This window comes from Rhinolophus hipposideros (assembly GCF_964194185.1).
Source record: "Rhinolophus hipposideros genome assembly, chromosome: 19".
NCBI classification, from domain to species: domain Eukaryota; kingdom Metazoa; phylum Chordata; class Mammalia; order Chiroptera; family Rhinolophidae; genus Rhinolophus; species Rhinolophus hipposideros.
Window position 1 is genome coordinate 2,934,522 of NC_138065.1, and position 14,209 is coordinate 2,948,730.

Consider the following 14,209-nt stretch of genomic DNA (forward strand, 5'->3'; position numbering starts at 1 on the left):
TCCATATGTTCCCACCCTCATTCCTCCTTCTTGGCTCCCAGGCCTCCTAGGACGGGAGGTGCCAGAAGTCTCCATTCGGTCCACACCCCCTTCCTGCTGTATGCCAGGCATTGGGTAATACAGCTGTCCTCAAAGTGGGGCCACAGACCCTGGGGGTCCCCAAGACCCTCTCAGGATGGGTGAGGCCAAAATGATTTTCATCCTCCCACTAATACGTGATTTACCTTATTTGCACTGAGGGTGCGAAAGCAATGGGGGTAAAACTGCTGGTGTCTTAACATAAGTCAAGGCAGAAGACCAGACTAGTCACTGCAATCTTCATTACCACAGAATGGCAGTTGAAAAAAAAAGGCCAGTTTCTCTTAAGAATATCCTTGATAAAAGCAGTTAAAGGTTATGAACACGTGATAGGTTTATTATATCAATAGTTACTTTAAATGAGTTAATAGGGCTTCTTTTAATTTGTAATGTGGTCTGTATCGATAAGACACAACCCGTAGACAAAAGCTCTTTGGGGCCCTCAGTTAACTCTTAAGGGTGGAAATGGGTCCTGAGCCCAAAAGTGCCGGCACTGCTGGGGTGATTCCTAGGCTGTGGCACTGGCTCCTCAGGGTTGAATGGGAATTGCAGCCTTTTCAGTTTGAGAAACAGTCTTATCTGACGTAGAGGGTGGACACCATGGCTGTATTTCCTGGCAACCCTCTCTCCCTCCAGAAGAGACACTGTCACTGGAATAAAGATTTTAATGGTCTCCGTTCACAGGAGAAGCAAGGCATACAGGCCTGCAGCCCCTCCATGGCACCCTCTCCCCTGAGCACTGTATCCAGTGTTGGGTGGATACAGTTATTATTTTTGGGGGGTGTTTGTGCCCATGGGGGCCAAGCCAGATGTGGACTCCCTCACCCCCTAGATTCACCTCTACTCCCCTTTCCTATTCCCCCTAAGGTGGCTCGTCCCCCTCCCCATAAAGTCACAGTATAGCAAGGCTGAGGGAGGAGTGCCTAGGGAGGGGCAAGAGGATCCAGGCATCCACACCCCAGCCTGGCCAGAGTCAGGGCGGACAGTGGGTTCGTGGGCCTACATGTGTGCCCTGGTCCTGAGTGCCTTGTCTCCCCCACACCAGTTCTCTTCCAGAGGTAACAGGTGTTGTGTCCACTGAGGTCAGCACACCTGACCTGCTCAAACCACTTCCCCTAATGTTTGGCAATGGGGGTGCTGCTGCGGGTGAGGCGGAGGCCTGGCACCTCTCTGGCATTTCTGGCACAGGGAAGGGAGGTGCGGAAGGCCAGGAGGGGACACGGTCAGCTTCAGGTGCTGTTGTCCCGCTCCCCCAGGAGCCAGTAGGTGCGAACTCTGCCTTTGCCCTGGAAGGAAAAGAAGAGGAAGTTGGGATGGGAGCAGAACGCCCACTTTCCCAAATGATGGGAGTGGGGTTGGCTGCTTGAGGAGGGGCCTGGGGGAAGGTAACCCCCTCTGGGGCCCCAAGGGGTAGTGAGGGCAGGGGCTTCCTTCTCTACCTTCATTTCTACATCCCCTCGAAGCTCCAGCTCGAATTCTCCAAACTCTTCCAGGACGGCCTTGGTGTCAGAAGACAAGTGGATCTTCAGGGCTGAGTAGGACAGGAAAGCAGAAAGGAAGGTGAGGGAGGCCAGAGAAGGGAGCAGGGGAAACCTGGGACTGTGGGGGTAGAAAAATGCTCTCCCTTCTTCCTTTTGGCCCAGGAAGCCTCCTAATTCAGAGTCCACCCCCCTCCACATGGTATTTGACCATACTAGCCCCTCCCTTAGAACTCGAAAGCTGTGCCCTCCACTGGACAGCACAGATGACCGGATATTCCCATCACTGCGGGAAGTTCTGTTGGACAGCACTCGAGAGCGCGTCACCTGGTTCTAGACAGACAGTGTGGCACAGTGGTGAGGGGCTCAGACTGGATCCTGCTCTGCCTAGTACGAACCCCAGCTTGGACACTGGCGTAGGGCAGTCACGTACCCTCTCTGTGCCTGGTTTTCCTAGTCTGTAGAATGCTGATAGCTACAGTGCCCATCTCAGTCTGGTACGCGGGAAGCATTCTATCAATGGTTGCTGTCACTGTAACTTAACTCACTGCCCTCATTTTCTGGCCTTGGGGAGCGGGGGGAGATCTGCCCAGGCTGTGGATCTCAGACCCAGGCCTCTTGACTCCTGACCAGGTGGCCCCACACCCCTCCACTGACCTCCCTCTGAACTCGTCCCCACCACTCCTGGGGTCTGCAGCACAGTGGCCTTGCTGTCATTGAACCACTTCTGAGAATGTTCTCCTTGAGGACTGGACCTCAGTGAGGGGTTTTCTCCTACCCCGATGGCCCCAAACAGTGCCCGGGGAATCTGCTGAACCAGAGCCCTTTTCCCGCCATGAGGCTTGGATGGGCTCTGCATGGCCCCTCAGCTAACTGCGGGTCTAGGACGCTTGTGCCCCAGGGCCTGGCTCTTGGTAGTAGCTCAATAAATGTTCACTGGATTGAATTGTGTTGAACACAGCAGAAGGGCAGGAGATCAACAGGAAGCAAGGCCAAGGGAAGAGGTGGGAGCAAGTGTTTATTAAGTCCCTACTGTGTGCCAGGGGCTGTGCTAGGTTTTTTACAACCTGATTCAGGCACCACTTTGCAGATAAACAGCAGAGGCTCACACAACTTGAATGGAAATTATGTGCTCGTCCTATTATTTGGCTTTCTCACAGTAGTGAGATAGATACTTTGTTCCCCTTTTACAGATGAGGCAGCAGGGAGGTGTAGAAAATTGACACCCAGCTGGGTCAGCTGTAGAGCTGAGAGTCATGCCCAAGCAGGCTGCTCTGAGCCCTCTTTCCCCAGCCAAGAGGAGCACAGGGGCCCAAAAAGTGGACTTCCTGCTGGGAACTGGTGAACGCTGGCCTGCGAAGACTTTCCAAACATTTGTCAAGAGAAGGCAGCTAGGGTCTGAGTCAATGATTAGATTCAAGGTGATGTGCCCAGGTTGACCGCTTCGGAGCAGGAGCCTGGGAGGGGAGAGGGCTAGGAGCTGGGACAGGGGCTGGACAGACACAAAGGGGTCTTGGGAGCTTTGGGCGCCGGCTGCTGTGCCCTCCCATGCCGTCTGGGGAGCGGCCACCATACCTTCCCCATTAGACTCCATTCTCGAGGCGGTGTTGACTGTGTCCCCAAAGAGACAGTAGCGGGGCATCTTCAGCCCTACCACACCGGCACACACAGGTCCTGGAGGGGCGGAAGCCGGTCAGCGAGGGGTGGGAGGGTGTTAAGGGAGGCAGGAGGGAGGATGGAGGGTGGCCGCAGGGCGGGGCTAGGAGAGCGGGAGGCGGGCCCTGAGGCCGGTGGGAGGGACCAAGCCTCCTCCCCTCCGCGCCCGCCTCCCCGAGCCCCGCCCCGCGCCGTCGGCGCCGCACCTGTGTGGATGCCAATGCGCAGGCGCAGCTGCTCCTGCGGCCGGTGGCGGATGCGGAACGAGCGCACCGCGTCCAGCAGCGCCAGGGCCATGCGGGCCACCTCGCGCGCGTGCAGCCGCCCGTTCCGCACGGGGAGCCCCGACACCACCATGTAGGCGTCGCCGATCGTCTCCACCTGCGAGGGCGGCGCCAGCTGGAACTTGGTCTTCCCTGTACCGCCCCCGACACCTGGGCAGGGTCATTCTGTCCCCTCACCCGCCCGCCGCTGTCTCTCCTCACCGCCCATCCCCTGCCTGCTCGGTCCCCCTTGACACGGTCCCTGTCCATGTCCCTTGGTCTCCTTTCCGAAAGATTGTATGTCATTCTGCCCTGCACCTTTGTCTGACCCTGTCCTGGAGTCTGTCTGTCCCTTCTCATCCCCATTCCCAGCCTCACCTTGTACACGTCAAAATTGTCAATAACAGCATCGAAGCAAGTGTACAGGTCATTGAGTAGGGTCACCACCTGGAAGGGAAGAGAGCCAAGGGGCAGGGAGTAAGGGACCCCACCTGGGCTTGGGTGGGAAAGGTGGACATGCTAAGCCAAGCACACCTGCCTGATCTTCACCTGCGGCTGCGCCCTCACTCACCTGCATGGGCGTGCTCTCTGCCGACAGGGCTGTGAAACCCACAATGTCACTGAAGTAGATAGTAACACTGTCAAAGGCTTCGGCCTGGACCGTCTCCCCGCGCTTCAGCTGCTCAGCCACTGAGCTGAGGGGTCAGGGGTTAGAGGGTGAGGTGGGGCCCGCAAGGGGCATCAGGCAGGCCGGGCAGGGGCAGACACACTCACTGAGGCAGAATCTGGTAGAGCAGGGCCTCGGCCTTGCGCTTCTCCTCCAGGTAAGCCTGGGTGCGCTCCTCTACCAGCTCTTCCAGGTTGTTAGCGTACTGCTCCATGCGGGACAGCAGGTTGTCCAGGATGTTGCTGCTGTTCTCCCTGGGGAGTGGGGGGGGAAAGGGGGTGAGAAGAGCAGCGCATCCCACCACACCTAGGGGGAAGGTCAGCCCCCCCCCCAGCTGCCCTGGGGACCCTAGAGAAGGTCGTGTTGGGGGCCCAGCAGGATGGGGTGGCAGGGGAAAGGGTAGCAGGAAAGTTGGGTTCAGTGTGAAGCCTGAAGCTTCCAGCTTCATTTGGTTCAACTTGGTTGAACGCTGTGAGTTAGGGGGAGGCTCAAAGGGACAGGGATCAACCGAGAACAGCAGGAGGGAGGCTGGCGGGGTGTGTGGAGGCCCTGGGCCTCAGGGGGACACATGGGGTGGGGGCTCAAAGAGGGGGAGCCCCTGTGGGAGGCAGAGAGGTGGGAGGGGAGGAGGCCCCATTGACTGCACACCACTGAAGTCGTGGGGGGCTGGGCAGGAAGGGTGTGGAGTGGCAGGGTTGGTGGAGGAGAGGGTTATGTGATGTAGGGGCTGCAGAGACATCTGGGTGGCATGCTATTCCCAAAGGGGACTGGGAGCCTGGTGGCTGCAGTAGGCTCTGTAAGGGGGACTGTCAGTGGCTCCCTCTGCCACTGCCACATGAGACTTAAGGGGGGGCATGCGGCGGGAGGCTGGGGGGCTCCAGCGACCTGTTAAACTTGCGCAGCACCAGGCGGATCTGCTGGAAGGGCGGCCGCTCCTGCGGGTCCTCAGCCCAGCACCACTGCATGAGGTGGCCCAGGTCCTCCAGGTGATTCTGCAAGGCCATGGAGGGCCGGAAGGGGGGCTGCTCACCCCGAGTCACGCGCTCGATGATCTCTGTGTGGTGGGGAGAGGGGCTGAGGGGCCCAGTCAGCCAAGGGCCTGAGAGCCAGTGTGGGGAGCCCAGGACCAGCACGGGGTAGGCGGGCCCTGCAGGGAACTGGGCCAGTCACATGTCAGGACCACTGGTGGCAATGGAGCCATGGGGGGTGGCTGAGCTTCCCACAGGGAAGGTGTGGCATTTCCACGGGTCCCACTCTCTGGGGCTGCGGTTAGTTGAGACTGTGGTGCGGCTAGGGGACAACATGGCCCTCTCACCTTTGGGGCTGAGGTCCAAACCTTCCACGTGGAAGACGCCACACCTCAGGGCAATCTCCTGAAGGATGATCCCAAAGCTGTACACGTCACCAGCCTGGGAGCCCCGGGCAGGGGGTGAGGCCATCCGAAGGAGCTCAGGGGCTGTCCACAGCTTTTCTGCGGGTCAGAGGTCAGGAGTCACAGGGTGAAGGGCCCAGAGCTAAAGGCATACAAGGATGTGGCTAGAAGATGTGACGGGCACAGAACTGGAGACAGCCACACGGAGTGTTAGAGCTGGAAGAGGCCTGGAGACCCCTTCGTCTGCGTCCCCATTCTACTGATGAATAAACTGAGTCAGGAAAGGTACACCCAAGCCCACAGAGGCCAGGCATGGATTGGTCTCCCGGCTGGGCTGGGCTGGGCTGGGCTGGGGGCAGGGTTGGGGGAAGAGTGGGTCTGGGCTCACTGGCGTAGAGGATGTGTCCTTGCTCTGGCTCAGGGTTCCTGAAGCTCTCCAGCCCGTAATCAGTGATCTTGAGTACAAAGCGCCCATCTACCACGCAGTTGGATGACTTGAGGTTCCCATGGGAGCAAATGGCCCCGTTGTGTAGAAACAGCATACCCTGGGGAATGTGGGAGTCAGGAGATTGGCCATGAGAGGGCCCTCTGATTCCGGCCAGGGGAGAAGCACGCCTCCGCTACACGCATGGCTCTCCTGGACATACCTTGACGATGTCATTGGTCAGGGAATACCGGAACATCCAGTCCAGAGTGATGCTTTCATTCTCCAGAATGTCCTGCTGGGCGCTGAGAGTCAGACATGTGCCCTGCAGTCCCCCGAGGAGGAGTGCAGGGGTCCTACTGCCAGAAACCGGCAGACCAGGACAAAGCTTTGGATTTACTCTAAAGCCACTGCGCTCCCCCCACACAGGCCAAATAAAGGTCAGGAAGAGGGAGAGGCTTGCCTGGGTCAGACAGCCAGGCAGGGTCAGAGTCAGGGCTAGACCCAGGCAGGTTTCCTGACACCCTTTTGTCCCCTCACCTGTAGGCTCCCACGAGGACAGTACTCTGTGAGGATACAGATGTTGGGGGGATCGGTGCAGGCACCCACAAACCTGGTCAGGTGTTCATTCTGCACGTCCCGCATCTGCAGGTGGGAACCAGAGTCAGGAGCCTGGCAGAGACCTCACTACTCACCCCTAAGGACCCCCTCCCTTAAGGACCCCCGCACTCTCCTTATTCCCTATTCATTCTCCACAAGCATTCTAGGACCTTTCCTGGTGATTCCCACCCACGTCCTTTAGCCCACCTTCCCCCAGAATCTGTTTCCTGCTCCTTCTGCCTCCTAAGCCCTCCATCGCCGGGGGCATCGAGGATGGACCCTGGAGGACCTTCCTGCAGGATATATCTCCAGTCCTCCCTCCCTCACCTGTGCGCCCCTCCTCCCACCCACAATATGCAAGGGCCCATCCCTTGGGTAACCAGTTCTGGTGGCCAACCCTCTGTGTCCCCCCAGGACCCCTCGGCAGGCCACTGCCTCACTCCCCAACATTACATGCTTCAGTTCAAAGAGGACTTTTCTTGTCAGCTCAATGCGTTTACGGTTCACACGTTTCACAGCTACGAGGTTGCCCTGGGCAAGGAATGGAGCCGGTCACTGTGAGGAGATGGCCCAGTGCCCAGGGGACTCCAGCTGCTCCTGATCCCCCACCCCCGACTGCCGGATCCTCGCCAGTCCTGTCAGAACACACCTGCCCAGGTCCGTATGCCCACCTTATAATACGCTGTCTTGGCGAAGACCTGGAACTGGCCCTCTGTGGTGAGCAGGGAGCCATAATTGGAGCCTCTCTGAAGGAGAGCAGGAGGGATGGTCAGCCCAGAGGCCCCACGTGAGCCCAGCTCTCCCTCCTGCTGGCCTGAGCTCTGGTCCTCACAACCTTCCTTGTCTCTCTGTCATCCTGCCTCTCATTCCACACCATGAAACCCTCTCATTTACTTTTTGTTGTTGTTTTTTTAAATGTATTTTCTCATATACTATCTTCAACCTTTGAAAGAGCCCCGAGGGAGGCTCTGTAGATGTAACCATTATCTGAGGTCAGCTCAGAGAAGGGCTGTGACTCGCCCAAGGTCATGCAGCAAGTGAAGGCAGAGCTGGGACTAGAACCCTGCTCCCTGCTCTCGGCCCTCCCCGGCAGGCACTGCCCCCTCCCCCATCCCCAGCTCTCCTCTATACCCCCCAACACCAGTGTCCTTACCCCACTCAAGGTCAGCCGGCTACCCGCACTCCGCAGGTGTCTCTCCAGGCTGGTAGGCTGTAGGTCCTCCCAACGCACCCGCCACAGCTCCGAGGCCAGTTCCTTCTCCAGCTGCATCTTCCTGGAGCACGAAACCTACATCTGAGCGGGTCTGAGCCCCTGACCAGGCCAGGGGGGCTGTGCCTGCAGCCCCTTCTCGGAACCCTGGGACCACTGCTTGTGCTGAGACAGCCCCACTGCAGATGGGGGACTGTCCCCTGCGCTGAGAGTCAGGTGGCTTGGGTGAAATCCTGCCTCCCTAGGACCTTGGGGTAGTTACTTCATTTCTCTGAGTCTCATGTCTTCATGTCCAATGTCCTCATTTGGAAACTGGGGACCTCGGTATTTATTTTAAAGCATTGTTATAAGAATACACTTATAAGAAAATAAATGCTGTGTGTGGAGGCGCCTGCATGTAGTCTACGCTTGACCAGCCCTGATTTTCTCCCCTCCCTCCTTCCTTCCCTGTGTCGGTAACTTCTGCACTTTCGTTTCAGCTCCACTGGAAGGCAGGAACGGGCTTCTTTATCTCTCTGGAGGGCTCACCATCCTGCTCAGCTAACGGGCCCAGCCCCAAGGGATCTGAATGAACCATTGCTCCCATCCAGTTGGCAGAAGTAGGAAGGGAGAATGAGCCTCAATCCACAGCCCGTGATGCTCCTCCCCACAAACGCTCTGCTCCTTCTCTGGTCCCCACGCCCGTTTCCTCCTCCTCTCTTCCCTGGTTCCTAAGGCTTTTGAGGCTCTTTTCCCCCTTCTCCCTTGGCCTTGCCTCAGCTGTCCCCTCACCCCCTTTCCCTTCTCTGCTGTCGGTTCTCCAGGTGTCCCAGCCTCACCCACCTCCACCCGAAGGCTCACCTGTAGATGAAGATGGAGACAATGAGAATGCTGAGCAGGGAGATGCTGCCCACCAACGCCAGCGCCTCGAGGACAGAAAAGTGGGCTGCGGGAGAGAGTTCAAGTTGCAGCAAGAGCCACTTTGGTTAGACAGCAGGAGGAAGAACCTTCTCACAGTCAACCAGCAAACTAGGACGATGGACAAAGGGAAGACAAGGGCAGGAGGAGGGAGTCTCTCTGGAAGATTCTCAGTGCGGGACAGGAGAACCCATCTGACGCCCCGTGGGGGGATGGAGGCCTGGATGGCAGGGGGCAGGCACCTTGGTTGCAGGCTGGATGCTCGTTGTCAAAGCCGCATTTGGGGATGTCAGGAGGCGGGTACCCCAGGGGCCAGTTCAGTGTCCGCCCTGACACAGCCTCCAGCTCTTGAGAAGCCCCATTGTAGTTCAGAACGACCTGTGGGAGGAGGGCAGCGGTGGTGGCCAGGCAAGGCCTGTTGGGGGGGCCTCCTGGCCAGTGGAGCAGTCCTGCCTCCTACCTGCCCCACCTACCCCGTCTCTGCTTCCAGGGCCCACATGTGGGCTGTCAACTATTTACCAAGCCCCTGCTGTGAGTGGATACAGACCCCATACCCATACCCATGCCCCATGTCATCAGAGTGGGAACACTTGAAAACTCCTCAAGGGGAAAAAAAAATCCATATGGAGAAAACTCCATATAGAACCCAGCCCTGCCCTCAGGGAGTTTATACTCTTGGGCTGAAGTGGATAGAAAACAGGAAAAGGCAGTGTTCTCCATCCACATTCCCGGGGCCTAATCCATGTACCCCTCCTCCAGGAAGCCTTCCCTGGATCATCTGCTCCTTGGCGCCTGTGCTCAGCTGCTTCCTGTTGCTGACTGCACTTAGACGCACAATGTGCACCCACGTTGGCCCTCGGTTGCCCTGTCTCTGCTGGGATGCGTCCTGCCTACCTTAGGAGACTCCGGACTTCCTGAGGCTGAGCTGTGCTCTTTCCTCAGTCATGGGGTTCCCTAAGGATACTGCCTTAGGGATATTGTCTGGTTGGTCCCCCAGACAGGAGTGGGTCTCTTTTATCCAGGGGTCTCCGTAAGATAAGTGACCAAGCACAGTAGGGTGAGCACAGAACAGACAGAGGCCCAGGCTGTGGGGGAGCACTGCCTTCTGGGGCACAGCCTTACCCTGAAGGTGGCAGTCCCAGGGTCCATATCCCAGAGGGAGAAGTCGGTCTCCCGGTCTCCATTGCTGTCTATTTTCAGGTGTCCTGTCACACCTGGAGGCATGGAGGAAGGTGGCTGTGTTTTGAGGGAGGGGAAGGAAGTTCAGGGACAACCCCCCACCTCATTTCCATCCCTTGACCGTGGCTGCCTCACCCATTCCATGTGGAATGATAATAAAAGGGACAGACACTTCAGCAGCAGGAATGATGGGGGTTGGACACTTCGAAGGACTTCTCGAGGGAGCTCGGGAGAAGGGAGGGGCAGGAGGGCCTAAAGGAAGTTGTGGTGGTTCCTTGGAGAAGAGAGGAACTCGCCGTGGGCGAGTCCAGTGCGTCAGGACAAGAGGCTCCTCACGGCCTCCTGCTTGGGGCGTCCCTAGGCGGCCCATTCTTGTCCCCTCCAGGCCCTGACCTTGGAAGCTCCGGTTCCACATGCGCTGTGTGATTCCCTCCCCATCGGTGACCATTCCCCCATGTGCCAGAGTCTCCGTCACCGCCTGGACGTAGAGCAGGACCCCGTCGTGGAAGGAGGCTGGGATAATGTTCACCTGCAGGGGGGACAGAGCCTGGCTGGGGTGGGACACGAGAAGGGCACAGAGTGCGCTGGGGGGGAGGGACTGGAGGTGCTGGAAGCCGGGAGGGAGGGGACGGGAGAAACTGCCTGATGGATTTTGCTACTAATGAGACGCCTCCGCCTTTGCTACGGCTTCTGAATCGTGTGAGGCAGGTAGGCAGGACAAAGCACCCCCATTTTACTGATGAGGACGTGAGATTCAGAGATTGAATAACTTGTTAACCACCCCCCCCCATCATCAGGAGAGATACGGAAACAACGGGAAGGGAAACCTGGGAATAGTGGGCTGGCAGAGGGCCATGGAGAAGGGACTGGAGGTCCACTGGAGGGTCCCAGGACCCCCTCCTACCAGGCCATCTTCCACGGTGAAGTTAAACTGCTCACGGGCCACATGCTTTAGCTGCTGCAGGAACTGCAAGTACTCAGGATTGTCTGGCTCTTTATATGTAATGATTTTGGCAGCCTGAGGAAGGGGTCAGTGGGGACGGGTGAGCTGGGGGCTGACCTGTTCTCTCAGGACCCTGGGACCCACCTCCCAGAGCTGCATCTCTCCTTAGCTCAAGGTCACACTGGACCCTACGCCCGCCCCGGTGAGATGATGCCTGCTCTGAAGCAGGAGATCCAATGGGACCGCTTCTCCAAGTCCTGTCAGTCTGCGGGACTTGCACCTCCTTCCACCTCAAGGCCATTCCCAAATCTTTTTTGCCCCCTGCCCTTCGTCATCCAACTCCCTGGAGCATCAAGAACCTCTTTTTTGGTATCCTTTTAGACACTGAGGCACCCACTGCCCACACACTACATGCCACCAGCTGGGAGACCCCCAGCCTAGCTTCCCACCTGGACACTCACCTGAAAGGCCTGGTGGGCTCTGACATCCTGCCCATCCCCTCTCTCCCAAGGCCTGTGGGGATCAAGGCCATGTGCACCTTGCAGGCTTTGCCCGAAGAGGTCCAGGTGGAAGAAAACGTAGTCCCCCCCACTCAGGCCGGCTTCCATCGCCATGAGCATCAGGGTTCTGAAGGCATCTGGGGAGCTGCAGACGTAGATAACTGGGGAGGAAGAGGACAGTCAGACGGCGGCCGAGGTCCTGGGCGCAGGGGCTACGCTTCCGGCGCAGAAGCTGGGGCTTCCAGGGGCTCGTTCTGAGACCCCGGGGTAGTTCAGTGGGACTTCTGCCTCAGCCCAGGCTGTGGCAGGAGAAAGATGGCGACGGGTGGGAGGCGGGGGTGGGAGGCGAGAAGGAGCAGAGCTCGGGACAGTGGGAACCGCAGAGCCGAAGGTGGGGATGGCGGGGTCGGCAGGGGCGGAGGAGGGAGAGGAGGGCCAGCTGGAGAGGGGACTGGAGAGCAGCGGGTGTGTGGGAGTCAGGGGAGGAGGAGATGGAGGAGGGGAGGAGGCGTTGGGAAGAGTCAGAAAACGGGCGAGAAAAAAGGGATGGGAACGAAGCCGGACCTACTAAGTGCCAGGGTGGCAGCAGGCCTTCCCCGCTCCTGCTAACTCGGGAAGAGCCGGTGGGCAGGAGGGGGCCGTCGGGGAGGGGTGGGGGAGGGGAGCGTGGGAAGGCCGAGAGGCGAATGGAGAGAGACCGGGAAACAGCCCCTGGGAGGTGGGCCGGGCGGAGGGGGCCGAGCGCGGAGCCAGGGGCCGCGAGCAGGGCAGGCGGGAGGGGACAGGGCCGGGGGCGCGGGGCGGTCACCTCGGCCCTTGCGCTGCACGGTCTGCAGCAGCTTGGCGTAGTGGCCCAGGTCGCTCTCGGCGAACTCCATGTGCTCCACCGTGATGTTGAGGAGGCTGCGGACCCGCAGGTACAGCCCCTCCACCACGAAGAAGCAGGGCTGGTCGTCGCCGGGCCGGTAGCCGTAGAGCACGAGCGCGCGCCGCTCCCAGCCCAGCCGTCGGTGCAGCGTGGCCACGCAGTCGCCCAGCTTGGCGTGCGTGGGCCCGGCGCGGGTGGTCAGCGCGTACTCGTCCTTGGCGCCGAAGCCCTGCGCGGGGGCGCCGGCCGTGAGCAGCGGCACCCGCCAGTGCGCCGTGAAGCGCCCCACGGGGGCGGCGGCGTACACGCAGCCGGGGCCCAGGAACACCGCCGGCTGGTGCTCAAACTTGAGATCCACGGCGGTGAGCGGCGCGGCCGTGTCGGAGCAGACGCCCCGCGCGTCCTCGCTGCTGCCCAGCACCGTGCGGACCGCCCAGCCCGGCAGCAAGTCGGGCCGAGCCTTCACCCCGGCCAGGGCCAGTTCCACGGCCGGGCCCACGCGCGCCCACGACCACGGATACGAAGTGTTGACCAGCGGCAGCAGCACGGCCACCGTCAGGTTGCCCGCGTGGCTGCCCGGGAGCAGTAACAGCAGCGGCGGCAGAAGCAGCGGCAGGCGCCGGCGGGCGCCCGCGGGCTCCCCGGGCGGCATGGCCTCAGCGCGCACCGGGCCCGGCAGGCGCTCGCACCATGGCCTCCGCCGTCCGCTCGGGCTCAGGGCGCGCCCTGGCGGGCGGGGGCGGAGCGCGGCGGGGCGCCCACCCGGGAACCCGCTGTCCACTCCAGCTGCGACGGTCACGGCCCGGAGCGCCAGGGGCGCGCGGCGGGAGGGGCGGGCGGACCCGGCTGGGCGCGCGGGCGGGGTGCGCCCAGGGCTCCGCGGAGCAGGTGGGCGCGAGGCGGGGAGCGCGGCAGCCCCCTGAGCGGGGACCCGAGGGAGCGAGGACGCGTGCGTGTGCGGGGTTAGGAGCGGGAGGGAGAGAGCGCTCGCTGGCGCTCCGGGGAGAAGGGGGGAGAGGGCGCCAGGGAGGGACGGGAGTGAGCGTCGCGAGGGCCGGAGCGCTGCCCCAGCGAGGGAGCCAGCAGCGGCGGCCGGCCCAAGTCTCCGGCGGCCCGGGGGGAGCTGGGGAGGCCCCGAGCCAAGCTCCGAACCCTCCCTCCCGGCCGCTTCCCCTCCCAGGAACGGTGACAGCAGAGCCAGTCCCGGATCTTTAACTCTTTCCTTCCTGCCCCCGAGTGGCGGGCCCTCCCCTGCCCGCGGCCCCGCGCCGCCCCCTGGCGCTCTCCGCGCTCCGGGGCCGCCCAGTGCTGCCCCCTCAGAGAGGCGGCGCTCGCCGGCCCGGCTCCCCCGCCGGGGTGGGAAGGAGGACTGCAGGGAGCAGCGCTGGGGAGCCACCGGGGGCGTCTGGCGCCCACTTGGTGTCCTTGTCTCTCACCTGGTTCCGTCGGGGGAAGACAGAAAGACTGTTGGGTTGGGATCTCTCGGCAGGACAAGGTGTGAGTGGGTGGATGTGTGTCCGTGGGGCTGGGACAGGAGGGTGACGCGTTTCTGGAAAAGACGTTTAAGTAGGGGAGCCCTGGGACCTGGGGATCCAGTCCAGCTAGGATCGCCCCACCCCACCCCGCCCGCCCCAGGGAGCGGACCCGCGGAGAAACAGGACCCGGTGCAAGGAAGAAGTTAACTCTTTAGTTCCCAAAAGGTTGTAGGCAAGGGAGGGAGAGCTTGAGGCTGCCTGGAGGGGGGAAGAGGTGTGACCTCAGGGCCGCTCCGGGAATGTGACTGTGCGCGTGTGTTTTGTGTTGAGAAGGATTGTTAAAATGGGGTTCGTGGTGGTGGTGGGAGATGGTGTTGAAAATGACCACGAGAGGCGTAAGTTGGGGAGAAGGTTTGGGGGCACTTGACCGCTGGGCTGCGGGGCGGGACCGCTGTGGAATCCGTCTGCCCTCTAACGGTCAACAGGCGTCATTGACAGTATTTTGCCGCCAACCTCTCCAAACCTGCGCCTGGGCAGGGCCCAAGGTCCCCAAACTTTCTTGGTTTTGCAAACAGTTCCAGGGGACCTGGTACGGTCCC

The 14,209-nt window shown here is 60.6% G+C and overlaps 1 protein-coding gene across 3 annotated transcripts; it reads right to left on the reverse strand.

The window, feature by feature from the left end:
• Positions 1–304: 304 nt before the first annotated feature.
• Positions 305–13,512, reverse strand: NPR1 (natriuretic peptide receptor 1). Of its 3 annotated transcripts, none has more exons than XM_081080452.1 (22): positions 12,076–13,511; positions 11,229–11,428; positions 10,729–10,842; positions 10,218–10,353; positions 9,768–9,859; positions 8,888–9,023; positions 8,589–8,673; positions 7,692–7,812; positions 7,210–7,284; positions 6,992–7,069; positions 6,479–6,583; positions 6,162–6,233; positions 5,903–6,059; positions 5,458–5,613; positions 5,028–5,196; positions 4,250–4,396; positions 4,047–4,170; positions 3,854–3,922; positions 3,419–3,593; positions 3,132–3,230; positions 1,518–1,609; positions 305–1,364 (listed from the first exon to the last, which is right to left on the reverse strand). In XM_081080452.1, the coding sequence occupies exons 1-22, from the start codon at positions 12,785–12,787 to the stop codon at positions 1,308–1,310; spliced, it is 3,171 nt and encodes a 1,056-aa protein (XP_080936578.1). In that variant the 5' UTR covers positions 12,788–13,511; the 3' UTR covers positions 305–1,307. The 3 variants fall into 3 exon arrangements, with proteins under 3 accessions (XP_080936578.1, XP_080936577.1, XP_080936579.1); XM_081080451.1 differs by having other exon boundaries at positions 6,162–6,236; XM_081080453.1 differs by lacking the exon at positions 10,729–10,842 and having other exon boundaries at positions 6,162–6,236; positions 12,076–13,512.
• Positions 13,513–14,209: the final 697 nt, after the last annotated feature.